We start from the raw sequence: 26,027 nt of genomic DNA, 5'->3' as shown, positions 1-26,027 counted from the left end.
GCAGAACGGGCACGCGCGTCTGATTCACCACGATCCCCTTTTCCACCACCATGTTAGCTTTGTCCACACTGTCTACAAACAACACCACCGCGTTGTTCATGCGGGCGGCGGACTTTACGCTGCCGTGACCGACCATCTCTCCCACGGCCAGGCTGCAGTCCTCTACCGAGCAGGAGAAGCCCGGCGGAACCTTAACGCCGTGCTTCCGCGTTAGTCGGGTCAGGTCCATGGCTGCGTTTAGCACGCCAATCAGCGTAACTTGATCGGCTGCAAAAACGCGCACAACAGGAACACTACCCAACAAAACACTTCTACACAAAACTTCTAAATTCAACGCATTAAATATTAGGCAGATCTACACTACAAACGCTATCGCTCCCACCTCCACGCTCTGCACGCTCGTCACTCACACAGAGAGAGAGAGAGAGAGAGAGAGAGAGAGACTTATATAAGTAATTAGTATTTTCATTCAGATTATTTTTCAATACACCTATTACACTTAGATGTACAAACATGACCATCAATTATCCACCGCGGAACGTTTCTCACTGGATGAGTTTTGGAGGACCGATTATACTGGAGCACCAACTAGCGTTCATGACTTCAGACGACAACAAACCACAGTGAACATATACAAAGAGGCTGACGAGACCGTGTCGGGTGGCCCCGTGAATGGAAAATCTTATTATAATAAACACACGGATGGAAGCGTCGATAGGAGCGTGGTTGTGTGCAAGCTGTGCAACAAGGAATTCACATCGAGCCTCAAGTATCACCTCAATGCACAACAATTAGCAGCTAGCGTGGACGTTAGCCCGACCCGAGTACAAGGACCCACACCCAACCCACACTGCACCAGATGACTGGTTTAAGGACCAGGGTAACTAAGACCAGGTCTGAAAAAATAACCAATGTTTTGAATGTACTTTAAAGTATTTGTCTACTTAAAAAAACATAGTTTACAGAAGGTCTACTTACCTATAGGCTACCTGAATTTCTGAAAGTACTATATTTCTAAATATGCTATTTCTACACTTGTCTGCTGGAATTGGTTGAACAAAAATCAAAATCCATGTGAAAAAAATGACTTCTCACTGTTCTCAGGTCAAATATTTATGCAATTAAAATGTGATTAATTTTGATTAATTAATTACAAAGCCTCTAATTAATTAGATTAATATTTTTAATCGAGTCCCGGCCCTAGTTCTGTCTATTGCTCTCTCTCTCGCTCAGTCACTCTCTTTGGTTGTTTGTATGATAAACAAGAATTGTTTACAAAACTACTAGTCTGGTTACTTGTGTCCTGAGTTTGACCTCAATATCAATAAAAAAAATTGTCCCAGCTCTGTTTTTCATGTTAAATGAAAGCCACGTTGTGCAGGCACTCACTGATGTATATAGATCTAGTGAGCCACTATGTGTACAGATTGATCTATACACATACTGCCTCACTCTGGAGGGGGGAAACTTTTATGCCTCCAATTTAGTCATTCATTAAGATTGTTGATTATTATATTGTTCCAGTAATGCTGTGTCCTGTCAGGTTAGTGTGTATTTATGTTAATGAGGGTGGCAGAATCATTGTCCCTTTACAGACCCAACAGTGGTTTTATGTCCTTATAAGTCACTCAAAATAAAAATGTCTGCCTATAACACAATATAATTATTATGAGCTATCCAAACCACAACAGGGCCTGTATGGAAAAATGAGTTCACCTATTGCATATCTACGTGCGTGTGTGTGTGTAAAGATATTCAAAGAACAAAATTCAGCCAGCGTTTACTTTTTCACATACATACAGTATAATGCAATACACAATAGTTCATCGTTGTTGGTGTCCATTAGAGGGTCTGGTGTGAGTGCCACAACTCAGTCTTTGTAAGTGTACAAAATTATTTACGTCCACGTTGAGTGACCCATTTCTTTTGTTGCTGGTCCTTGATCCTCATCTGTATGGTAACTTGTTTCATACAGAAGTCACTCAGTGTTCCTTTTGTTCAGTTAACTTCGAGCCGCTAGCAGCATTTCCTCCACGGACAGAAGTTTTTCTCTGGGTTTCCCGACAGCTTCGCCCCTGCTCACCTCCACACGGTCAATCTTCTCCCAGTCCACGAAATTCACTGGTTTCACTCCTATAAAAATGTACAAAACACAAATGAAGTTTGATTTGTTAGCAAACGGACTGGTACAGTAGATTTGACTGTAGCCATGTGGACTCTTCTCCCCTCTGCAGAAGTGTGATGTCTACATCTTTTAAATTCATCATCAGCCCGTTTATCGGTTCAGTCAAAACTAGTAGTAGTAGTAGTAGAAGAACCCAAAAGGGGGCAGTAGAGTACCTCTCTTTTCGAGGAGAGCGCGGACACTTTGGGAACCAGGCTTGGCAGCAGATACGTTCAACGCTCCCGATTCCATGTCCTCCACCATGGACCGAGCCGTGTCGAAGCTACTGTTCATAGTGGTAGCTATCACGCCCGTGGGCCCCGTTTTCAGCCAGCCACTACAGTAGAGACCTGGGCAGAGACAGCAATTCACTACATTTTTCAGTTCTACTTCTGGTATCCGTGGTGATTTGCTGAGGTACCTGCAGCCTGTTGAACGCGCCCCATGTCGTTTGGCACGATGGCCCTGCGGGAGTCAAACGGCAGCGACGGGTCTATGGGGAGGCTCTTGTAGCCTATACTGCTGATGACCAGGCCACAGGTCACATCCTCCACTTCTCCGGTGAGCACTGCTCGGGCTCCGTCGCCCGAGCCCTGGTCACGCAGAGGAAAAGCACCTTGAACCCGGGCAGTAAACTAACACGGCTGCAAAATGGTCACATGGAGTTAAAAAAAAAATGTAAAAAATAAATCCTGTTTAACCTCCAGCTGGTTGACCGCCAGGCGGATGCCAGCCACGCCACCCCGCTCAGAGTCGGCTAGGATTTCGACGGGGCTCCGGAAGAATCGAAAGCCCCAGGTGCGGGAGGCCCCGTTCCGCCTCTGCTGCTCCTTCGCTCCCGGGGTCTCCAGGGCCGTCTTCAACATCAGCTCCGTCAGGCGCTTCCTGGGCCTCGGCAGATCTGACGGAGCAAAAGAGCCCTCCGCTGAAGATAAATGTCTGTCAGGCCGTCTTTTTTAAAGTAGATAAACTGGGCACGGCAAAAGAATGTGTGTGGATTTCTGTCTGGTTTTGTGATTTCAGTCCTGTGACTGCTGTTTCAAAGACTATAGACAGCAAAGGTAATAGTAGAGAATATAAAATAGTCTGTTTTTGTTGATAAAAATCTAAGACTCACTAAATCTAAAGAGTCGCTGTTAAAAAAAAAAACAACACTAGAATAAAAATCTAAATGCAGGCGAGTGTTTTCATATGCGTATGCTCTGTGTATTGTTGCACAATACTTGCAACAATACACTGAGCCACTTGAAAATGGAAAATAAGAACCGACGGGTCCTTGTACATTCCCTTTGAACGCGTGCTTTTCGAATGCTGCGGTAACCACTAACCGTGGAACAAAGACGGACACAAACCACCAGTTTCCAACAGCGTCCTTCACTTGATGCTTATCTCTGTTTACCAGAGATGAGATCAAGGTTCTGTTTTCAGTGCAGCTGCCAATGCAGTCCAGTAACACACTTCTAGCAAAGTAAATAAAAGGGGAATTCATAAAGCACTTGTCACAGACAAAGTGCTTCATAAGAGAGGATGAAAACAAAGGGAAAACAGGTGGATATGAAAGCCCAGAACCATGAAATACAATAAAAACAGAAGGCTTTGGCGAATTAGTAGAGATGTGCTGCAGTCTCAGCCCGTGTGACGCTAAAGCGTATCCACAAGGTGCAGCGTTTGTGATTACCTGCAGACGTACTGAAGAGAAAAGTTACGGTAATCAATACGAGAAGAGCGGAAGCCGCGTGTGACTATCTCCAATCGGGTGGATGATAACACAGCAGGACAGAGAGAGGCGAAGAAGGCTGAAGACGCTTTGAGGTGTTGCACAATTCTACAGCTTCTCACACAAGCAGAAAAATCATAGCAACCACAGTACACCTGCTACCACTGGTTAACAGTTTCTATTCCCCTACATGGGCTACATACTACATGCTGCTAACCACAGCATATATTCTTTCATTCCGTGTGTCATTTTTGGCCGCCTCAGTGGGAGGCAAAGTCGCAGTTTGCAGATTTTTGCTATTGTGAGGCCTTGAAATGTGAAATATCCTCATTGTTAGGATGATAAAAAGGAAGCGCCAGCCTCAAAAAGAGGGGGAAAGGGTCAGCATAAACCACAATTTCTCACCTTTAAGAGCCTCTGCGACACCCTCAAAATCTGCCGCCATCATCTCGGGCCCGGTGTTTGGCAGATTCACCATTTCTCTGACCTCCTGCAGAGGAGGATAAAACCACCGGATTGGCTGGGCTTCACTAGAGAATCATTTAGATTTCGGAATCTCCCCCCTGGACCCTGTTTTTCAGCCCTCAGGTGTCTTAATGACTGTTGGGTCAAACACATTTTCTTCATTGGTGCAAAAACTTGGCTTCATCAATGTTATTTTGGGTGTCCGATAAGATCATGGAAATACCCCATAAGGGAAACCGAAACGTTCTGTTAATCCGGTTGGTTTGCTATTGTGACGTGCAGCGATCCCCGCCATCGACAGCTTTGGGGCAGAGGTACAACAACAAATTTTCCAGACTCAAACCTAGACATGCAAGTTGTGGAAAATAATCACCTGAAGGATTTCCAGTAGCTGCATGTGCAGCCCATATGGATGAGTGGCAGATTTCATTAAGAGACTTTAGCGATGGCCGACATAGATTTGCCCGATGACGTTTTGTAGCCACACTCTGCTACTTCTTGCCGAGATCGAGGCACGTCAAAGCTTACGGGTTTATGAATGGGATATTTATTCTACGGCTAAGAACAAAACGCTAAAATCTGTTAAGCTTCCGGGGATCTAAGCACCTCAAAAAGCTCAACTTTGAGACAAGGCAACCTGCAGAGCTCTACTCCTCGGAAACTCTACTGTGGGTCAAAGTTGAACCAATAAGCCTTTGTGTGTTAATAGGGGTGAATTCAAATCCCTCTACAAAACATTTGGGTTAGACTAAGGGTACTAAAAGACAATGGCTACGGCTTGCAGATTTTTGTCAGTCTAACTAACCAGTGGCACGCTTGATTCTGATCTCTCTGAGAAACTGTCGCATCTGACACACACCTTGATTGTGCAAGCGACCTGCGTGGGTCCTCTCCTGCCAACTATCAGCACCCTTCGGACCTGGCTCTCGGCCAGGGCTTCTAGGGCAGGCTGGGTGATGTCAGTCCTCTGGGAAAAGACACAAGACATTTGAGCCTGTTTCAATAACATTTCCCTCCCTAGAAAAACTGGATTCCTGAAGAGTGGATTAAATGGACAAGACTATTTTACTAATATATATATATATAAATAATATACTATACTATATATATTTACTATACTCTCCATATCCAGCCAAACGAAGGCTGTGTGTTTCTCACCTTTAAAATGTCAAGGGGAGACAACAGGACCCTCGCTACATCCAAGGCCACGTTGCCTTGGCCCAGGATCACGGCCGTTTCACAGCTCAGGTCTGGTCCCAGCTGAGTGGAAAACGCAACAGAGAAACAGAGCTCAATGGTAAGAGTCAAACCCAAAAGCACAGGGGAAACACCTGACTCATGTCATTTGCCACTTGTTAGGACGTTGAAAGCCACAGTGCACTCGGCATACCTCTCGGCAGCTGGGCAGCCCGTTGTACCAGCCCACAAAGTCCTTGGCAGCGTGCACGCCGGCCAGCTCTTCTCCAGGCACCCCGATGCTCCGGTTCCCCTCCGCCCCGTAACTCTGCCATGAAAAGGAGTCCCGCAGACGGAGGCTTCACACACACACACACACACACACATCGCAACATGGATTTCATTTGATCAAGAGTTGTGTTTTGGCCACGTTTCTCACCAGCACGACCGCATGGTAGGCTTGCCGCAGCTCCTCCATGCTCACATCCGTCCCCACGGCCACGTTGCCGTAGAAGCTGCAGCGCGACTGTCTGGCTGTCTGCGTGAACGTGTTGATGACGTTCTGAGGCGAGGAGAACATCAGAATGGGTGAGGGGATTAAACCACAGTAACCGTCAAATGAAGACTTCCGGTTCATGTATGTTTTTATGAATGGATTAAGAGGCTTTGTCATGAGGACACCACTAAAAAGACATCTCTACAGCTACGGCGATGAAAACAGAGGGATGCAGATTCATCCTTTTCCGTGTGTGGTGGGGGCAGCGGAACCCCCCCCACCCCTCTGCCACCAGCTGACTGACTAAAGCCAACGGCAGATCCCTTCTCATTTTGGAACATGTGTTGTCTGCTTGGCATTTTGTTGTTGCTTTTTGACTGGTCATAAGTTATTAAACATAATATATCTGTGTCACTAGATATTTGGGGATATCCTGCATAGTATCCTCATTAACTACTCTGGTTGTATGACATTTTATTTTTGAAACAGGAACCTTAAACTATACCTCCTAACTGGAAAACTGCCAATTTCTGTCCTGGCCGAGATGTTTCTGTTTCATTCACCCCTGCGGGATAGAGTTAATGAAGGTACTTAGCGAGGTGAACTAACTTTCCCTGTACTTGCATCACAACCATCCCACGCCATCCTCCCTTTGTTGTGTTAGATATTTTCCACAGGACGTGCCAGGACTAACTACTGGTAAAACTGCATGTCAAAGAGAGGAACACAGTTGCATCATTAGCTGAACGGGTTTTCTTGCTGTCCAATCACCATTGCAGACGAGAATGGAGAAAACAAATAAATCACGTGGGTGGGTACTTCTTTTGAAATCCTCTTCATCACACGGTAGGACAAACCCTGCAGTAGGGCTGCACAATTATGGACAAAATCCTAATCACGATCATTTCTGACCAATATTGCGATCAAGATTATTCAATGCTTTTTAGGGACTAAAGATCTTTTTATTGCGTATGTTCACGTTTAAATGAGCACTGCTTTCACTTTCATCGTTGTGCTACATTCTGTCTGATGCACCGATCTTTGCATCAGCCTGGTCCTCATCACAGTGCATCTCGTAGAGTCTAAAAACCTGCCTCAGGCCCAGTTTTTCTACTAAATCCCAAAATAGGTGAGCACAACTATCTTTTCTCTAACATGTCTATTTAGGGTGAAGGACCTTGACTTCTGGGTGATCGGGGGCCACTCCGAACCTGACCAGACCGAAGGGGACAGGCAGCCGCTCATAAATGTCCACCTCAACATCCGGCCGTGCCTGAGAGGACAGAAACGAAAGAGAAACAACAGGAAGTTGAAACACATTTTCTTGCTCAGAGTTGTTGAAAATATTTGTAATAAACCAACGGATTACACTGGTTAAAACTTTAAAAAAAATGTAAAGTCTGAATAATAATTACTGTGCAAGTAAAAAAATGCCTCTCCTTACTTTGTGTTACAAACAATTAATTTGAATAAGCTATTTAATGTTCTATTCTTGGCTAGGGAACTGAACTAACACCATCTAACGCTTCACATAAATAGCTCTACAAAACTGTAAAAAATAAAAAAGTGCAGTATGTCACAGCCCGGTGAGTCAAAAGTACCGGCAGCGCGGTCTACACCAAGATGTGTGTTACGGGTTTCCTGTTCTACTTCTACTATACAAGGCCTGTGCCTTTATCAACGCGAGCACCTATATAATGAGGACAAAAATGACTAAAGTATAAATAAATAAATGTATGAATAAATACAGGAATGAATAAAGGTTGCAAATAAATATGGAAATGAGTAAATGAATGTTACCATAAATAAATAAAAGTTAAAAGACAAAACAGGTCCTTTTTAACCTTTTTAAGAGATTAGGATAGATAGAGTTCACAACGGCAACAAAACTCATCTCTATACTCATCTCTATGCTCCACTGGTGCTTTGTTCCCCACGTACAGAAACACTTTCAGATTATCCAGGATGGTTGGACCTGCTGCGATTACGTACAGAGGGAAACCAGTCCCACTGAGGGAAACCAGTCCACCCGGCAACTGTGGCGTCTCCATGAACACGAGGCACAGCAGGACCCAGTACAGGTGTAAATGAATTCAGTCATTTTGTTTTTACTATGACCTTACTTTCGTATATGGGCTCCTTCATGTCAATATGAACCTTTTTAGTCTGCATATCATGGGCACTTGCTAAAATGTTGTGATCAAACAGGTGTTTTAGAGAGATGATTACACATCATAGCTCTCTGTTCCCTGTATATTAATTCATCGGCTCTACTGTAGGTCCACATGGAGGTTGGAGTTGACTGGACCGTGTGGTCATCGTCAGCCTGGTGTTCTGGTCCCTGAAGTTCAGCTGCAACGCTGAAGGCCCCCTGTCCAATGTGTTAGATGTCTTTGTACAAACTGTACGCTTAATATTAGACATGCTCCAGTAAATGCCTCTGTCAGCAGCTGCATGACTCAGGGGGAAGTTAAATAAATGCTTTTATTAAGAATACATCTGAAATCCGTGTTGAATTGAATTTTTATTTCTCAAATTCCTTTCTGTTTCACATGTATAAAAAGATCATATATATATAAAAAACAATAAGGAAGTTGCAGAGGAAACTTGTTGGCTGAATAAATCCTAGCACACATTACAGGAAGGTGATCCGACGCCCCGCATGTATAAATAAATAATTTTTCGATAGTTATTTAGTCTCCACAAGAGAAGACTGCAGACACCCCCCCCACCCACTGGGTGCCAGGTGTGACGTCATGCGGCCTGAACTATGAAGGAGCCTACACATAGCTTATCTTTTTCCAAAAATCAATCCGCCTTGAAAGTTGACAAGATTCAGACTTTATTTTACCAATACGGTCTGCGAGCTGGAGGCATATTGGTCTTAAAGTGCGGCTGGAGGAGTGCCAGTAATAATGGTAAATTAGGGTTATAGCTGGTTGTCATCTAAGGTCCACTACGGTTACAGAGAGGTTGTTTGTGTTTTGACAACGTTTTATCTCATAATTTCAACTTTATATCCCCTTTCTTTAGTGCTTATGGGCTTCTATGGTTCTGTGAATGCATAACTTCAGCCAATCCAAAGACCAGAAAACACCTTTGAGCGTGAGGAGAGATTAGCCTCGCGAACAAGGAGGTTCACGAGCAAGCAAATATCTTGCGCGAGACCGTCTGTTGTTCACAGATGTTTAATTTACACCTCATTTGCGTTCTCGAATTTTGACAGTGATTTGCCGCCATAGCCCAGTAGAAGCCATGAGCGCTGCTAGCAGCTTCTAGATGATTGCTTCTGTCTCGCTCCTCTATTTGACCAATCCTGCTCAAGAATGAGGTTCGGACCGCCTGAGCTCATTTACATACGAACACAGAAATACAGGCATAAATAAATTTAGAAATAAATAAATGTAGAAATACAGAAATGTAGAAACTGATTTATTTAATTATGTTCTGTTTAGGTGTAAAATTATATTAATACATTAATTCTTTTATATAAGCATTTATTTATACGTGTATTTACGCATACATTTATTCATATTCAAGTCATTTTTTGTCCTCCATACTTTAAAGGGCACCAGCTGAAGTAAACAAGGTTCAATAAGTCACAAGTGTCATGGAAGAGGATGGGCGGGGAGATTATTTTGAGTGGCTGTTTGTTCAAGGCGGGCCACCGGCTACACTGGAGACGACACACAGATTATGTTTTGCGCCAAAAAAAAACGACTCCATCTTCACAAATGAACACTTTTTGCGCAAAAACACCAGAACTTCTTTTAAGTTCGAGCTTAAAAAGGCCTCTAACTTCAAGGGCCTTTAAAATGAGAATAAATAAATTGTTGATGGAGGTGAAACGTAGAACGAGAAGAAAGAGTGGTCCGCATTGCCACAGTAAAAGTAAAAAGCTTTAACAATCCCAATCCATAAAAAGTTGTATTGGATAACACCTCTCAAAACTATTTTACACAACCAAAATACCAATAACAAATGATTGTTATTTCTACTATTAAAATCTAAAACAATGAATGTGAAGGTATGAAGAATACTTTTAAAATTGAATGCAGATAAAGTTAAGGCAAGGATTAAAAGGTGTGCTGCAAAAGAGACAGTGACAGGCATAATATAGACTTTTGTATACTGACTTTTACCACTCTGGCGTACAGCGAGATACCTATATTTTTACATGTATTAAGGAATTGTAGGACATTTTAAATCAGCAAGCTTAATGCCGATTATAATGTTATAAGAACTGAGCAAAAATAATTTAAAGTCTTGTTTTTTCTGATGCCTATAAATGAATATGACATTTAATGATATAATCGAACTTTATTTCAGACCCATGGTCCAAATAGTACAATACATTATATATTATTTAGAATCCGGTGGAAGGCCAATGTAAAAAATATCATCAAAACAGGAGGTACCTTGAGGAGTTGCTGGGCCGTGTAGAAACCTCCCGGCCCGCTTCCCACAACACACACCTTCGTGCTGCTACCTGCGGGATCAGTGACGACACACATGAGTGACGTCAGACACAGCGACAAAAGTTGCCGCATATGTTCAATACCGTAACTTCATCCAAATGAAAGTGGGACTAACTTTAGTTGATTCGGCTTTGTACCGGCAACCAACACCAAGCATCGGGGTGGACATTAAGGGGGTAACACTTTTCAAAGCGACTCACCATCACGAAGTCCACTTATCCATCTAACGCCACTTCTCCCTGAGCTCCACAGCTTCAACCCGGAACACAGCATTTTGTGGGGCGCTCGTTTTCTCCCCGTGCTACAGACACGTCTCCTGGCTTCAGATTAAGAAACAGTTTAAAAACCGCTGCCTTGTGTTGCTGGCATTCGTTGATCAGCTCAACATTCCTGGCTATGCTTTGAGACGAGTACAGTGAGCCGGACTGGGAGCAAGAGCCAAGGTGAAAACCATCTCTCTTTTCCGGGCTGCGTGTTCTGACGTAACGTCGGCTAACGTCAACCTGCGCTGAGAGGGGACCGGCACGGAGCTAACTGATGCTAACAGTCGCCCGCGTGCACGGGTCCTTATTATCTCGAGTGTGAACTTTGACTCGTAGTTAATTGCGGTGTTATCGTCTAAACAGACATGTTCGAGGCTGCGCCGTGTGTCACGCCAACAGCGGCCCGTGGAACAACAGGCATTCGCGACGTAAGGTTCCGCAGGAACAACGTGCGCCAGCTACTGCACTACACCTGGTATTTCAGGCTCCTGTTAAAAGAAAGTTCTAGCTAAGTCACAGCATCAAGACTAGAAGTCTGACTAGAGCAATACAAAAAAAATATAATACAGATGCCTTTTTATAAAAGACTTTATTACAGAATACCAAAGCAGCTGTCTTCAATGTGATGACAAAACACTGTCTTTTGTTTGAAAGTTCAAAGGAAATTGAAAGGAACCACATCAAGCATACTGCACAAGTCAACAAATCAATACACATTTAATTAAACACAAAGCATGACAGAAACGCTTGCTCCGCGGGTTGTTAACTCTTCCCACGCGTCATATTTGTACACCCCACCAGCCAGGATGTGGTGGTAGCTCAATAACTCTCCTGCAAAGAAAACACGTTTTTTTTGTATAAAAGGAAATAGAAAGCAGCAAAGCAAGACGTGAGGCATCTTTGCTGGGTTGAGGCTGCCATGCGAGCTGCTGACTCAAATGATCCATTGCAAAACCTTGCCCTCACTAAATCTGCTGGACAGTTGCCCATAACTGTTACAAGACAAAGTCTCTTATCATCGTCGCCATCACATCGAATTCTCAGCGTTACAGAATCCCTCGGAAATCCGTGTTTAAGGATGTGATTAAGTACGGCAGATGTTGAACTTGGTGGTGGGGACAGCCATGCTGAGGCCTGCTGGGCCTGGGTGGTGTTGCAGCACCAGCTGGAGAGAAGCGTCTTTTGAACTGTGGAAACACCAAAAAAAAGACATTTACTGGAGCACAGCGGCGTGGTCGCGAGGGCAGGTCCATTTGCTTCCCGGTCTCACTCACTCGTTTGCATCTCACGATCAGCACTCCGATGCAGAGGATTGCTACAACAAACAACGCTGTCACGCTCAAGGCAAGTAGGATGTAATCAAACATGTTGTCCCCGCATTGTTCCTTTGGGTCTTTCTCTGTGAGGGAGTTAAGGAGAAGGAAGTTACGGCACTAAAAAACGCCTTTTTATCTGAAGGCAAACTGTGCGTAACCTTGAAGTTGAGGGACAGATGCTCCTCACCCCTGATGATCACAATGGTGCCAGGGCTGAGCAGTTTCTCCATTGACTTGAAGAAGTTCCAGTCGCAGTGATACAGGTTGGTGTCCCCCAGTCCCAGCAGAGAGAGCTGAAAGGTAACGCTGTGTCCCTCCCCAAACTGCTGAGCTACGGCAACACGGCCTTCAAAAGCAGTCGCATACGTCTCCTTGTTCACTAGTCCATTGTCAATGTTCACATACACAATAGGGGTTTTATCAGGAAATGCCTGGAACAGGGACAAGCCCATGGGGCCCGGCAGCGATGTGGAGCACGTGATCTTAGCAGAGGAGTTGACTCTCATCAGAGAGATGGACAGGGGTTCTTGGGAGACTGTCGGGGAGAGATGAATCGTTATCGACCGCTGATTTGCAAACAAAGCGTATCGATGGTTGTGGAACTGTGCAGGGTGACCAAGTACATGTACAACTTTGAGCTAGTGGTACTTTACCAAAAAAATCCTAATGAGCTGATAACATACACGATCAAACCATTCTAGCAAAACATAGCGTCTAGTTTATGACTTTGTAAAAGAGTTAAAGTTTTATGGATCTATTACAGTGGATTATTTTTGCAGAAATATTATTTTTGATACCTAGGTAGCTGCAAATCCATTTGAGTTGAGTAAGATTACCACTGAAGGACCTTTACTATTCATTTGTTTGGTAAGTTTAAGTTGCTGCTTTCAGGTGCACTTTAAAAACAGCTGGGGCTGCAAAGAAACAGGAACATTTGACTCAGACACACCTTTCACATCCAAATCGATGTAAAACCACCAAACTCATATGCATCCTTACACACACACACACACACACACACACACACACACTCTCACCTGGCAAGGTGCTGAGTGTTACCCCGGCAAGCCCGCAGAGGAATCCCAACACGTAGCTCACCCAGTGGGTCTTCATGCTGCAGTTGGGCTGCTGCTGACTCCACACAAGACACACAACACTGACCGAGCCGACAAAGGAAATGTGACTGAGACTCCTCACTTGCTCTTGATTATCTCTGTCGGCGAGTGTGCGTTTGCGTGTGGTCGTGTGTGGGCGTGAGTGTGAGCTGCATCAGATACCTAAGCGCATCTGTTTTCATTGCTTTGTTTCAACTGGTGTTTCATCAACCGTGTAGCCGTTACATGCTACACGTGTGCAGAGGTGAGTTTAAAGTTAACGAACGCAACGACGTACACACTGTGTGTCCAGCACATCAGGCCCTTTGCATACATTAACACATTTGTCTTTGGTTGCTAGGCTGCTTGTTTTTGACATACAATGAATCAAGGCTTTGTTTTTGCACTTCTTTATTAAAGTTGTACACCTGCAGGTGACTTTTTAAACCCCTAGTTGGGGTAAAGGTCTGTAATAAGGCCAGGGAAAGTGCACTTCACATAATACAACTCAAAAGTACCCTCTAGTCTTAGACAAATAAGTGCGAATGATTTAAAGACCGTGACACCTCACACAAGCTTTCCGCCCACTCATTTGTTGCAGTTAAACCCCATGACATCGTTGGCTAATAATCTCCTCATAATGAAAGACCCATTGATTTTGCACACCAGACTCAGTTTTCAGGTCTAGAAAACAGCCACACGTTTCTCTTTAATTGAATCTTTATTTTTACACAGATATATCTGTAAAGAAAACCTCAAATAATTTGTTAAAAAAACAGTGTGATTTTTTTTTTTCAAAGGCTTGTGGTGAGCCACACATTTAAAAAAAACCACACACACGCACGCAAATTTCAGGCAGTGTCTCTGGCGTTTAGGCCACAGTAGTCCCCTTGAGCCTTTTCCTTCCTGACAGCTGTCAGCATCTTTCTGCCTCTGCGGGTTCCAAACAGGAAATACAAAAGTCCCAGAGCAATGATGACGCCGATGAAAGTAATCAAGATGACCATCTCATGGTTGGCCATCTTGGCTTGTAAATCCCTTGTTCCTGGGTTTAAAAAAAGTGGAGAAAATTCAACAATAATAGACACAGACATTAATTCACATGTAGTGAAAGACGTTTGCTGACAGACTTTAAGACTCTAGGAATGTACTCACTTTTGATTACTGCCTCATTGATGGCTGTTTCAGCAACAACAGTAGAATCGTTCTCTTTCGCATTATCTTGGAGAAATACACACAGACATTATTTCACATGTACTGAAAGACAATAGCTGACAGACTTTAAAACTCTGGGAATGTACTCACTCTTGATTACTTGCACTTGGATGGTTGATTCGGCCGTACCTTTGTCCCCCATTATTTTAACAGTGTAATTGTTCTCTTTCACAACATCTTGGATGAACAACCTCACATATGTTTCATTATCCCAGCTGCAGATTTCTTGCATCCCGTCGCTACAAATAGTTCCTGTGCCGTCTTCCCACCTATACCTAGTACCATTAAATTTCCCTTCTCTGGGACTTATGGTGCAGTTCAGCCAAACGCTGTTTCGAGCTTGGACTGTCACAGGCGTGCTGCAATTCAGGAAAACCCCTTAATGAAAGAAAGTGGACATTTAGGGTGTGATGATTATTTCTGAACTGCATAACGTACATGAAAGACAGCATACTTTTATGTAGTAAAATAAATATCAATACCGTCATCTGCCATCGCGCTGCTTAGTAGAAAAGAAGCAGCATAAAGCAGACTCAAGCCCCACAGGCACGACATGCGTCTGTCCCTGGTTTCAAAGAGCAGAAGAATAGATATTATTTTAAACGCCTTTTAATTCATGTGGACATTAAGAAGGGAGGACGTGAGTAGTGTTCTGTCTCAGCCTGGTAGATGTGAACTAGGCTCACCCAGTTGCCAGGTAAGACAACGTGGTGCATTTCAATATGTCATTGGGTCTTTAGTATCCCACCTGTTTTAATGACCTAAATTATTTTGGGTCATGCATTTCTTCTTTTTATTTTATTTTTATTCTTTGGTGTCTTTTTCAATGAGGCCCACATTTTAACTGCCTATTGAATTTCCATTACTTTTTTATCTAGCATGGAACTTGTATTCACCGGGGACAGGGCAGATTTAGTTAGAACAGGAAGGGAGAGGGAATGCTGTACGATTACAAGTTTATGTTCATCTTTAAAAGTTATAGATTGAGCTTTTATAAACGATCCGGCAATGGGAATAGCCTTGGGCTCCTGTTTATAGTCTTTCATTACTTACGTTATGCACATATGGTTAGTATACCTTTCCTGAAATATAACATTGTAATATCCGTGTGTTACGAAAATATATTTTTGCCATATTTTATTAATTAAATGCTTTATAAATTAGTGAAATAATATATGAATAACCCCATCTGTCAAGCCCTTCATAATGTAGACATGTAACTGGAAAAAATCTTTTTGTAAAAAACAGCTTTTAAAGAAGATTTTTGAAGACAATACAGTTGAATGAGATAAAAAGAAAAACAAACTAATAGATCAACATGAAGCTTCCAGCTGAAGTTACAGTAAGACATTTATCTCTTTTTGGAAATCCTATTGTTCATGTGTAGATAAGCAAGTATGCATATTGTGCAACAGTGAGCACTTTACACAGAAGCAGGTATACAACTTTTATATTATGAAACTAGATCCCAAATCACAGCAACTCCGACATCAGAGACTTGGATTCCTCTCAACACTGATTTCAGGGATTAACAGCCCACTTTGTTGCTACTTCTACTCACGAAAGAGATAATGACCTCATCCAAAACTAATGCAGATATGTTAAATTATTTGGATTGAGAACTCAGTTTTTATATATATATATATATGCACTTATAAATCCTTGGAGTTTTCTGAGTAATTAACTCTGCTGTACACTTGGAAAAAGAAGCACCTTACCTCGGGGAGATCATCTTTCCGCTGCGCATAAGGGAAACGAACACGAAACAAACTGGGGACTCTACTGGTGGAATGACAACATGATTGTGGAGAGATGATGGGTGAAGGACAGAAGCGAAACGGGAGGATTGAGGGATTATGACGTGTTCGAGCACATCTAGATATGGATGAGCAAAACAACTCTTGTAAAAGCAAACCTGTAAAACGAACAGGTGGCAAGAAAGGTTTTGTTGCGTAATTAATTTCATTTCAGATCACGCCGCCAGAAGGGCCAGTCGGACTGGTTTCAGTCGGTCCTGTCATCTGGGTTTTCCATCAGGACATCAAACTTTTGCGCTCCATTGACACGTGTTTAGTTTGAATTGAGCTAAATAATACCACATAAATGAGTAAACTTGGATCAGAGGTCAAACGACTGAAATGTAAAGATCTATTGATTAATTAAAATGAACAGGTAATATTATTTACACTTTAGGCATAATTGATGGAAGGTGTGCCCACCCACGTCTGCCTGCTAATGTGAGGATTCTCCTTCACACACCTTCAGGTGTCTGCTGGCTGCAACGGGACCAACTTTCAGCTACACCGCCGACAATTAATTTAATTTTAGAGATACAACAGAAAGGAACAGGTTACAACGCGTTAGTGAGCTATGGGGGAAACTTTGAACGACCTCCATCCCACACACCTGTTGTTTACTGCTGAGTGACTCTTGGCTTCAGCTCCGTCCTAAACACACCCTCTGCTGAATGGAAAAGCCGCATCTTTATTAAATTAAAGCCGATCTGTCATTGATCCCAGAAAATAGCTTGCTTTGTCCAAAAAAAAAGATATTGAATTGTGTAATGCCAAGTGCTTAAGCCTGCATTTGACAAGCTGGAGCAGACATGTTTGACATAAAAAATAATGAATTAAAAATCAAAGTGTTTATTAAACTTGATGTCTGATCAAAGAATTTGTTGCTTAAGCAGCACACACACTGTACAGAGGAAGCCCTTCTGAAAGTTCTATACAATCACATGACAAAAAAAAAAAAAAAAACGTTCTCACTAACCTGCCGTCACATTGAGCCACGCAGGTAGCTTTGGTTGAATTTGCTTAGGTTGCTTAAGTTTCAGAGATCCACATTCAATTAAAACAAAAATGTGAAAAAGCTTTTCCCTTTGCAGGGGCAGAGACTGTTGAGTGAATAATGACATCATCCACACCTGGTTTGTCAGATTATTTTAGTAGCATTTCACGCGATCTTGTAAAACAAAATAACATAACTTAAAGGATCAGGTAGCGGCATGGACACAGAGTGACAATATAAATGAAGACATCTTGCACCAATTAAAAAGAATGATGACTCCCCTTCTTCACCATGGATGAACTGGACAATGGTAGCGACACTTTAGCATCACTCGCTGTGATCAAAAGGCTTTTGCACCCCTACGCCTCCAGCTTCCAGTGTCTGTTGAGATAAGACCACCTCACTGTTGCATAGTTGTTAATGTCTTGTCTTTCAGTGATGACGAAAACTTTGTGTTGAAGTTGTGTTGAACATGTTTCATGTGGGCGCTTCACATTTGGAACACTCACAAAGATGAACCTTTGTCAGAGTCCCAGCCGGGCTGAAAGGCGAGTTACGAGTCTCCTTGGTGGCCTGAAGCAGAGGGTCACTTGTGATGCGCTTGCTTGCTACGGATTCCCCTCATTTCTCAGGCGCAGCAGGCCAATCAGGTGAGCAGCTGACTCGGGCACCTGATCGGTTTGCGGCCCGTCATCCACACCGCGGCTCCAGTCTGATGAAAACATTGTGCGTGTCTCTAGACTCCGGACTCCCCTTTCTCCTGCTGTTTCAGGTTTGGCACAGGAGGTCCACCTATTCTAAATATAAGCACTGCCCCCTTGTGGCCTTGTGTGTGAACTGCACCCAAAGAGACTCGCTAGTAGAGCGCGGCCCTCGCCTCGTCCTTCATGGTCCGCCACGGCCGATGAGCCCGTCCGGGCGGAATCAACCAAAGTCAGCAACCAACTGCAGTCTTCCGTCTCATGTTTTTTTTCTCAGCAAACGCCGCCCCCGACACACCTCTCTCTTTCTCCTCACCACTGCATGTGCGGGGGCTGCGTGTGGATCTGATTTGTGTACTGGGTGTGGAGGAGAGCGCCGGCCCGCGGGGAGTCCTGGCCCTGCAGCCAGTCTTGATAGAGGGTGTGCAGGGCGGGGTTGACCTCCGGCAAACGGACCGGCAGGCTGCTGTAGGCCTCCTCCATCTGCTGGACGAGGGCTTTGTCCACCCGGCCTCCTGCGTCGCTCCCTGCCTGCCCGCGGCCGCTAAGGCACCCTGCCACAAGGGGGTGGGGGACACAAGTAGGGCTTTCAAGAGCAGAACCGGGGCTAAAAACTTTCTAGTAACGTTTGTCTCACAAAGCTGTTTATTTTTGTAAATCATGTTGACAGTTGCGCGTTACCTCCGGGGCAGGACAGCACCTCCACCAGCTGGTAGGGCACACGTCCCTTTCTCATGCGTTGAACCAGGGTCTGGATGTTCCTGAAACCGTAGACGGCGGCAAACTGCAGCAGAGTTTCCCCGTCACGCTCCAGGGTCACTTCCTGGAAGTCCCGGTTCCTGCAAAACCAACGAGGAGTCGACTTTTTGAGACAAAGAAACCCAACTGCCCGAACTGTACTGTACTGTCATGACGATACAAGTACTCTCTAAAAAAGGTATGGTGCGATTGATTGATTGCAGCAGAGTGGGCGTCTCCCACCTGAGGTTCTTGTACGTGATCTCGTGGACGTCGAGGCCAAAGAGCTCCTTGGCAGCGTGTTTGAAGATGTGTTCCAGGAAGCCCTCGGAGCCTCGACCCTCGTGCCTCACCAGCGCCGCGTCTCCGGCCTCCCCCAGCCTGAACAGACAACAGCGCTCAGACAACGCCTCCCACAGCCGATAGAATGAACCTAAGACAACGGATGGGACGACTGCTACTCACACATGGTCCAGGGGGACAGAGTCCAGCTCCTCCACTCTAACCTTCCTCTGCTCCATCAGGTAATAGATCTCGCCTAAAACATTTTAAAAAAAGATTAGGAATCAATGTTACTGTATGTTGCATTATTATCAGACACTGGGACTCCAAATCAACTGGTATGTGAGGGGCAGGAAAAGCAAAGGCTCTAGAAATTTGTGGAAAAAATATACATAATGAAAAACATAATAATTGTCAAACCAAACATTCTACCGCCCCCTGCACTAAACCCGTGGACACCCTGTTAAAGACCCATAAAAGACCAATAAAAGCTTAGTCTAGGGGTCAAAACAACAGCAAAACAAACATTTGCCAACGTGGTTTGGCTGCAGGCATAAAGAGATAAAGAGCAGCGGACCTGAGGTGAGGACACAGTCCACGTCTCTGGCCTCCAGCAGGCCGCTGTAAAACTCCTCTCGGACCGCCTCCAGCTTCTTATCAAAGCAGGGAGCCACCAACACGTGGTAGACTTTCCCCGGACTCAGCTTCTGTTGGGAGACGAGGCAGGAGGGAAAACAACACGATAAGCAAGACGTTATTTTGTGTTCATGAAGCATTTTAGTCAAAACATTGTAGAAGCTCGCAGTGGTTCAACTTGTCTTTCGGGGATGGGAATAAAAGAATTGTTAAAGTTACACCGCCATGTGTTGTGATCACTGAGTATTCACACTGCACGCCTTTTTCCAATCGGCCTTGATCCAGCTTCTACGTCTGTGAATGCGCGTGTCCTGCTGGTGATGGTAGATGCTCACCTGCTCTTTAGAGAAGTAGTCTTTGACGAGGCAGCCCATGATCTGCTGAGGAGACCTGGCTGTGCAGATGTGCGGCGTGACCAGACTGCCCAGGACACGCTCCGAGTAGCGGATCCACCCTGTAAACACCAACACACCAACAAATATCTGATTACTTTGTAATTGCTAATTTGATTAATGGACCAATACAGTTAGTCAATCTAAATCAAGTCAAAACGTCACTTCAACTCCTTATTTGTTAGAGCATACTGCCAGTCTTCTTTTATACATCATTACAGGTGTAATCTAGTTATGGCTTTTGGCAAAATGAGACATTCTAAAACGCTCTGGGGGAAAGTACAATGAAAAAAAGAATTTGTGGAAAAGGAAGAAATTGTGGCAGAAACGCATTTCCATAAACATTTGCAATAAACCACTTGGCCAGCGGAAATCCTGCAAACTGAATGAATGTCGATGGACTCGCTCGGTAAGTCTGTGACTCTGGCCAGTCATATCTCGGATGAAGGGAGTGGTGAAAGAAGAGCTTTCTATCTTTCCCCACCAGCCCACCACTGCTATCTCCGCTTCTCAAAACAAGCGCCGTCTCCTTCTATTGGGCACCGGGCCCGCAAACAGCCACCCGAATAGAAGGGGTGGAGGTTAGTGCTGCTGGCTACAGCAATCTGTCTCACGGGTGGGGAATGAAACGGTGCATAAGGGGTGGAGGGAGAGGGAAGGGGCGAGGAGTGGAGTGGAGGGACGGGGTGTTACCTGGGCAGGAGGAGGTGAACATGGGCATGGCGTGGGAGTCGTGGTGCCTCCTGCGAAACCTCTGAATGAACTCCTTCTGGCTCTCCAAGATGCTGAAGCCTGCAGCCAGCGTGGTGTCGAACACGTACTGCACACCTGCAGGGAGACCACACAGAGGACGGTTTAGTCCTTGATATGGACGTGAGAGTGGATCATTACTTCCTGCACGGAGACCAGATGTCTGGCATCCACGAGAGAGAGAGATGAGTCGGTGGAAGTTTCTACACTCCAGTTGTGAAGAAATCTCTCTCATAGCTGTTCGGCAAGCAACATTTCTGTCTTTTGTAATGTTTTTGTGTGCATCAGTGGAATACAACCATCAAAAAAATGTTCTGATGTGGATACAAACCCTATGGTTGACATGAAGACAGACAAAAAAAGTATAACAGTACCTCATATAACTGCATAAAGGAGCACTTTAACGCCGTTTCACAATAGGTTTTATGTTTCAACACGCGAAGCCGACTCGCTCACCCAAACTCTTGAGGAAGCTACAGAGCTTGTTGGCGGCCTCGCTGACGTCCAGACCGAACTTGACCGCAAAGAACGGCAGCGACTGTGGACACACCGAGGCCACCAGCACCCTGTGCTTCGACGCGTCGCACTTCTGGACGAGGATAGAAGAAAAACTGGTTAAAAAAAGGGGGCAACCAGGGAGACCTCCCCAACTCTGTCGTCCTACCGCCACACACGGTACCTTGTTGAGGGCCAGGACCTGCTCCAATTGGTCCAGGCTCTGCTGAGAAATCTTCAGGCTCTCCTCTTCCGACACACAGCCGTCGCAGGCTAGGCAGGCGCTCAGCAGCACCTGGGACCCTTCGTGCACCTTCGGAGGGAAGGGAAGGGTTTAAAAAAGAAAAGAAAAAGGGATGCTCCAGCAAATTGTATTGTTCACGAATCACACCAGGTGGATATGAAAACAAAGAATGGTCAAAGGATCAGAGGTTTGAGACATCTGAATATCCTACACTTCCCATGGTGCAACTTGATAGCATCTTTTTCTTGCATAATATTAAGTCAGAAACTTTGCAGAGAGGTTTCAGTGTTAAAATGACACAGGGTTTGTTAGACTTTAGAGAGCTCCAAAAGAGATTACACACCCCGTTTTACCTAAGGCAGTAAAACGGGTAAAACTGTTTTTGACAGAAGAATGAGGAGTGGTCCTTTGGTGTAAAAAAAAAAAAAAAAAGGGTCAATCTGCAGCGACTTGAAGAGACCGACATTACCTCTCCATTGACTTGCACTCTGTCCTGGTGTGAGTTGGTCCCATCGTCGCTCCGTTTCTTGTTGCACTGTGTGCGCAAGATGGAGAAATATTAAACTCACGACCGACAGGAAAAGTCAAGAGTGCACAAAACAACAACAAACAGCAGCAGCAACAGTGATACTAATCCAGTACTTCACCTGTTTGGTGCAGTTCTCACACTTCTCCTTGCGCTTTGGTATGTTGACCTCTGACATTTTCCCTGGCTGGTGATGTGTCACCGGAGGGTGGTGCGTCTGTGGACAGAGAGCAGGCTCGATCATCTCCTCACTACACGCTGAAGCGCCAGCATCATGGTGTCTGCAGTCTCAACAGTCTCCACCCTCTGATGACCTTCCCACCATCCTATCACCGGGCGCCCTCTTATCACCCAGACAGCAGCTCTGTCGTGGTGGGGAAACTTGTAAAGAACAGTAACTGTTGCGTATCCTGTCATTAAAATGTTAATTACATACACAGTGCCAAAAAAACAGCTACAAAAGCCATTAATGTTACATCACCCTGTGAAAGCCCTCAAATGATATTTTGAATACAAGAGTTCACACTTTAATTATGTAGCGTAGGAAAAATGTCAAGTCTGGGGAATGTTTTATAGAGTTTTCAGCACCTAGGTAAAAACCAGAGGTAAATTATAGGTCATGTAACCCTATAAATCCAAATGTATTGACCAACGTAACTCCCATTCGAGTAAACTAACTTAAAACTAAACGTTAAGCTGCACGCCTTTCTTTTAGAGCCAAATGATCGAATGAGCCCCGTGACAGGCCCGCGCTCACGTTGAAAAGGTCCAATTTTGAGGCAACTCACCGGAAGAGGTTATTTTTCGCTGCTCTTTGAGACAAAGACATGGGGTGGGGGGCCAGAGGACAGTCAGAAGACACGCCGACGGCAACGGAGGACGGTTACAGGACAGCAGGTGGACCCGACGTCACCGCTCACTGCTCACCTGAACCTGTGAGATGATTTCATAACAGCGGCTTTCACACAAGCACTTCCCCCCCCCCCACGCGTCGGGGTCTTCTAGTATTCACGACACTCACGTCTGTGCACGTCCGACTCCATTGTGCGCTCCGGCGACTTCACTGCGCATGCGCACATGGCTATTCCGGAAGCGCAAACCGGCCGGTGAGGGGTATTTAAAGGAGGCACTGGACTCAATATAAAACGAGAAAGATGTCACAAACCTTTAAAACCTCCACGTCTCTGCCTCCACAGAGAGAGGTCATTGCTTACTTCCAAAGGGTGTGAGCAGAGTTGTCCAAAGACATGTACAAGTTAGCATAGTTCAAATTTACAAAGTTTTATTTTGAAGGTGTGTAGAAAATGATCCCGTCCAATCAATACCAACGAATCCCGGAAGGAAGTGTCACCCAGGACAGTTATTGCAAAAATGAGTACTTCCTTATAATTCAGTACATGTGTTTCCTTGTTCCAATGCTCTTTTACTAAAACTGCACGACGCAGCTTCGCAGAAAGGCAGAACAGTTAAAGGTAAGTGATAAAAATAAAAAACAAATAGTTCTGCTCAAACAATCATTGTGGGGGCAGTACCCATCACATGTTATCATCCGATTTGGTCTTAATTTGTCTTAAATTAAAGGGTCAGTTTATACAATTTGATTTGCTCTTGTTGCTGGTGACATGAAGTTACTTTGTGCTTCATGTACAAAGGCATGTAAAAATCCGTATTGAATTAGGACAAAGACCAAGGTTTTGATAAACATCAAGCCCAGAGTGTATTTTTGTGATTCAGGTAATTTGGCCCTTAGAGATTTTATTTGCAATGCTTCTGTTCAGATGGGATACATGACAGTTGAGGAGCTCAGCTCCACCCGGCTCCACCTGAAGAGATCTCCGGGCATACGTTCCTGGTCCCTTCTTGTCGGTCAGTGTGTGTGTGTGTGCGCGTGTGCGCGCGCCTGTGCGTGCGTGCAAACGTTCATAAAGTGTGCACAATCAAATACAAAATAAATAACTCCTCTGCTGTGTCTCCCTAACAACAAACCTCTCATTTTAAGGCATAGTGTCTGTTGGGTTGGCCGCTGCGTACTACAGCTCAGGTACACAAATTGCCCTTTTCTGTCAATCAATTTGCTCAACTTCTGATCTAGATTACCTTCTGCAACCGGTTTGCTGCAACTCACTCTGCTTTCTATTATTTTATTCCATCTGTATTCTCTGCGTCGCACGGATCACACAGACAGCCTCCTGTGGAAGCTTTTCTATGTGTCCGGCTGCCTGTTTGTAGCCATGCAGAACATGGAGGAATGGGAGGAGGCCGTGTTTGACAAATCCAAGGACCTGATTGAACTCAAGAGCTTTAGCCTGTACGCCTTGGTCCTGACCTTGTGGAGAAAGGGGCAAGAGAAAGGTCAGTAGCACCCCACAGCAAGTATGGTCGTCTCTGCAGAGACTGAGGGTGCAGAATCTTGGATCTTGATGTTTTTTTCTTCTCTCTCTCTCTCACAGTTGTGTTGGATCTGACACAGCTGTGTGACATCTGCGTCCAGGAAGAGAAGGTTCGCTATTTGGGGAAGGGCTACCTGCTGATGCTGCGGCTGGCTGCCGGCTTCTCCTACCCCCTGACTCACAGTGCCACACTGGGAGGACGCAAGTAGGTATCTGCTGAAGACAGCTCCAGCACAAAAAAAGCTAGTTATACAGCATCCATCCCCACATGCATTAATGTACCCCGCAATATCCAGATTGTGATGCATGTGGAAGCTTTCCTTGTTAAAGTGGATGACTACATATTATCATGAATGTGATATCAGGACATTTATTAAATAGTACCAGCAAGTAGGAGACACATAGAAGTCCTGCGTCAAGGCTACTCAAAGGTCTTCTTCTTTTTCTTCGGGGGTGGGGGGTAGAAAAATTAAATTCTATTTATTAATAGGCAGCTAAAGAAGTACATTTGTTCTCAGGGGCTGGTGGAGTTAAACATGGAGCAAAAAGGGAAAAATAGGGAATATTGAAATTAAAGTGGTCAGATGTAGTCACCTGATATGCCAACGTTGCGTGTCACCTCCACACATAATGTCTTCCAACTTGTTCGTCATATCAGCATGTTGGCAAAAGGTCACAGTTCCCAAAAATTATAACAGAATAAAATGTGTCAAGTAATCTTATGTAAGGAAGGAGAACAAATTCTTTAATAGAGAGATAATAGAGAATATCCTGTTCTTCTGTCAGTGATGTGGAGGTGGTGGCTTCATTGCTGAAGCGCTTCCTGGGCCTGGAGGAGTTGCAGCAGAGCAGGCAGCAGGAAGAAGAAGAGGCACAGCATGCAGAAGAGGAAGAGGAAGAAGAGGAGGATTCTTTGGACAAAAGTAGTGATTCAGATGGTGAAGCAGGAGAACTCTGATCCCTCTGTGACCTTTAACGCTGCTGCAACTTTGTGTGGATATATGTTTGGGCAATATGGCTTTGCTATGGCATTACAGAGGGTGAGGTGATACCCTCGATGCACGTTATGCTGTTAACAAGCGATGATACACCCAAGAATATCGGTTCTCTCAGTTCCTCCTTACAGACTTATTTTTTTGGAGGACTATAGTAACATATTTATTGCTTTATTTTCAAGTAAACTGGGATAGAAATATCAAACAATTTTTTATAAAAGAGTCCTAGGAAAAACAGAACTAGCAAAGACTTTCATTATACTTGAGATGCAGCTCTCTACAAGTGAATAGCATGCCTTAGCTCTTCTCATCTAATTATTATTTTGAAATACACTCCAGATTACAGTTTTACTGTGCCTTCCTGATGAACTCTAATATGTGTTTATGTGTAAGTCAATGGAAAGTGCTTTTCCCAACGTTTGCTGGACCTGTGGAAAACCACCCGGTGGATAATTACCTTTTTGTTTCATGTTTATTCATACCAAGTCTGTAATACGGGGGAACTTGTGTGCAAACTGTAATCGAGCACGACGGATTCTTGTGGCTCAATTCAGGAGTTGTTGTTGTTGTTCTGTCTTTTAATGTTTATGTGTTTTTGTGGACTCAGGCAAACACTTTGGACAAACCTCATTAAAGTGCATGGAATCATCAACGCTTAAATGGCAGATGGTGAATGTCTGTGTGCTCGGCTGGAAACTGATTTT

At 44.4% G+C, this 26,027-nt stretch overlaps 4 protein-coding genes and 1 long non-coding RNA gene across 6 annotated transcripts; 2 read left to right on the top strand and 3 right to left on the bottom strand.

Annotated features, from left to right (window-relative positions):
- Window positions 1–1,763: 1,763 nt before the first annotated feature.
- On the bottom strand, window positions 1,764–13,291 carry fdxr (ferredoxin reductase). Of its 2 annotated transcripts, none has more exons than XM_062560084.1 (15): window positions 13,174–13,291; window positions 12,263–12,610; window positions 12,034–12,158; window positions 10,697–11,946; window positions 10,437–10,507; window positions 7,196–7,291; window positions 5,962–6,084; window positions 5,737–5,850; window positions 5,505–5,606; window positions 5,206–5,313; window positions 4,287–4,371; window positions 2,866–3,065; window positions 2,586–2,757; window positions 2,341–2,514; window positions 1,764–2,133 (listed from the first exon to the last, which is right to left on the bottom strand). In XM_062560084.1, the coding sequence occupies exons 4-15, from the start codon at window positions 10,767–10,769 to the stop codon at window positions 2,003–2,005; spliced, it is 1,449 nt and encodes a 482-aa protein (XP_062416068.1). In that variant the 5' UTR covers window positions 10,770–11,946; window positions 12,034–12,158; window positions 12,263–12,610; window positions 13,174–13,291; the 3' UTR covers window positions 1,764–2,002. The 2 variants fall into 2 exon arrangements, with proteins under 2 accessions (XP_062416068.1, XP_062416067.1); XM_062560083.1 differs by having other exon boundaries at window positions 13,113–13,263.
- Window positions 6,037–7,260, top strand: LOC134107886 (uncharacterized). The gene is made up of 4 exons (XR_009942861.1): window positions 6,037–6,110; window positions 6,508–6,605; window positions 6,683–6,829; window positions 7,186–7,260. It is a non-coding gene; the product is annotated as an uncharacterized LOC134107886 (long non-coding RNA).
- Window positions 13,292–13,815: 524 nt separating the features above from the next.
- LOC119212500 (uncharacterized) lies at window positions 13,816–16,872 on the bottom strand. Its single transcript, XM_037462945.2, has 5 exons — window positions 16,103–16,872; window positions 14,867–14,949; window positions 14,475–14,762; window positions 14,325–14,390; window positions 13,816–14,214 (listed from the first exon to the last, which is right to left on the bottom strand). The coding sequence occupies exons 1-5, from the start codon at window positions 16,348–16,350 to the stop codon at window positions 14,021–14,023; spliced, it is 879 nt and encodes a 292-aa protein (XP_037318842.2). The 5' UTR covers window positions 16,351–16,872; the 3' UTR covers window positions 13,816–14,020.
- Window positions 16,873–17,013: 141 nt separating this feature from the next.
- Window positions 17,014–23,040, bottom strand: narf (nuclear prelamin A recognition factor). The gene is made up of 13 exons (XM_037462941.2): window positions 22,960–23,040; window positions 22,727–22,871; window positions 22,060–22,155; window positions 21,882–21,947; window positions 21,353–21,481; window positions 21,130–21,262; window positions 20,617–20,751; window positions 19,867–19,985; window positions 19,473–19,602; window positions 19,079–19,151; window positions 18,857–18,994; window positions 18,557–18,714; window positions 17,014–18,429 (listed from the first exon to the last, which is right to left on the bottom strand). Exons 3-13 carry the CDS (start codon window positions 22,114–22,116, stop codon window positions 18,188–18,190), a joined length of 1,380 nt encoding a protein of 459 aa, XP_037318838.2. The 5' UTR covers window positions 22,117–22,155; window positions 22,727–22,871; window positions 22,960–23,040; the 3' UTR covers window positions 17,014–18,187.
- Window positions 23,041–23,176: 136 nt separating this feature from the next.
- Window positions 23,177–25,777, top strand: LOC119212501 (cytochrome b-245 chaperone 1 homolog). The gene is made up of 6 exons (XM_037462946.2): window positions 23,177–23,410; window positions 23,717–23,804; window positions 23,938–23,979; window positions 24,120–24,290; window positions 24,389–24,533; window positions 25,115–25,777. Exons 2-6 carry the CDS (start codon window positions 23,717–23,719, stop codon window positions 25,284–25,286), a joined length of 618 nt encoding a protein of 205 aa, XP_037318843.1. The 5' UTR covers window positions 23,177–23,410; the 3' UTR covers window positions 25,287–25,777.
- Window positions 25,778–26,027: the final 250 nt, after the last annotated feature.

The sequence above is a fragment of the Pungitius pungitius genome, chromosome 21, assembly GCF_949316345.1.
Source record: "Pungitius pungitius chromosome 21, fPunPun2.1, whole genome shotgun sequence".
In the NCBI taxonomy this organism is placed as follows: domain Eukaryota; kingdom Metazoa; phylum Chordata; class Actinopteri; order Perciformes; family Gasterosteidae; genus Pungitius; species Pungitius pungitius.
Note: the sequence above shows the minus strand (reverse complement) of the source record. Positions and strands in the feature narration are given on the sequence as shown.

Coding starts and splice junctions, on each gene's coding strand:
- fdxr (XM_062560084.1), bottom strand. CDS start 10,769: ATGCTGTGTTCCGGGTTGAAGCTGTGGAGCTCAGGGAGAAGTGGCGTT. Junction 5,607..5,736: donor GGCTGCCCAGCTGCCGAGAG/GTATGCCGAGTG, acceptor TTTTCCACTCAG/CTGGGACCAGACCTGAGCTG. Junction 2,515..2,585: donor GCGCGTTCAACAGGCTGCAG/GTACCTCAGCAA, acceptor GTCTCTGCCCAG/GTCTCTACTGTAGTGGCTGG.
- narf (XM_037462941.2), bottom strand. CDS start 22,116: ATGTCAGAGGTCAACATACCAAAGCGCAAGGAGAAGTGTGAGAACTGC. Junction 19,986..20,616: donor GTTCACCTCCTCCTGCCCAG/GTAACACCCCGT, acceptor TGGTGTTTACAG/GGTGGATCCGCTACTCGGAG. Junction 19,152..19,472: donor GGACTGTGTCCTCACCTCAG/GTCCGCTGCTCT, acceptor AAAATGTTTTAG/GCGAGATCTATTACCTGATG.
- LOC119212501 (XM_037462946.2), top strand. CDS start 23,717: ATGGGATACATGACAGTTGAGGAGCTCAGCTCCACCCGGCTCCACCTG. Junction 23,805..23,937: donor TTCCTGGTCCCTTCTTGTCG/GTCAGTGTGTGT, acceptor TCTCATTTTAAG/GCATAGTGTCTGTTGGGTTG. Junction 23,980..24,119: donor CGCTGCGTACTACAGCTCAG/GTACACAAATTG, acceptor CGGATCACACAG/ACAGCCTCCTGTGGAAGCTT.
- LOC119212500 (XM_037462945.2), bottom strand. CDS start 16,350: ATGAAATTAATTACGCAACAAAACCTTTCTTGCCACCTGTTCGTTTTA. Junction 14,950..16,102: donor GGAAAGATGATCTCCCCGAG/GTAAGGTGCTTC, acceptor CTTTGAAACCAG/GGACAGACGCATGTCGTGCC. Junction 14,391..14,474: donor CCAAGTGCAAGTAATCAAGA/GTGAGTACATTC, acceptor TATTTCTCCAAG/ATAATGCGAAAGAGAACGAT.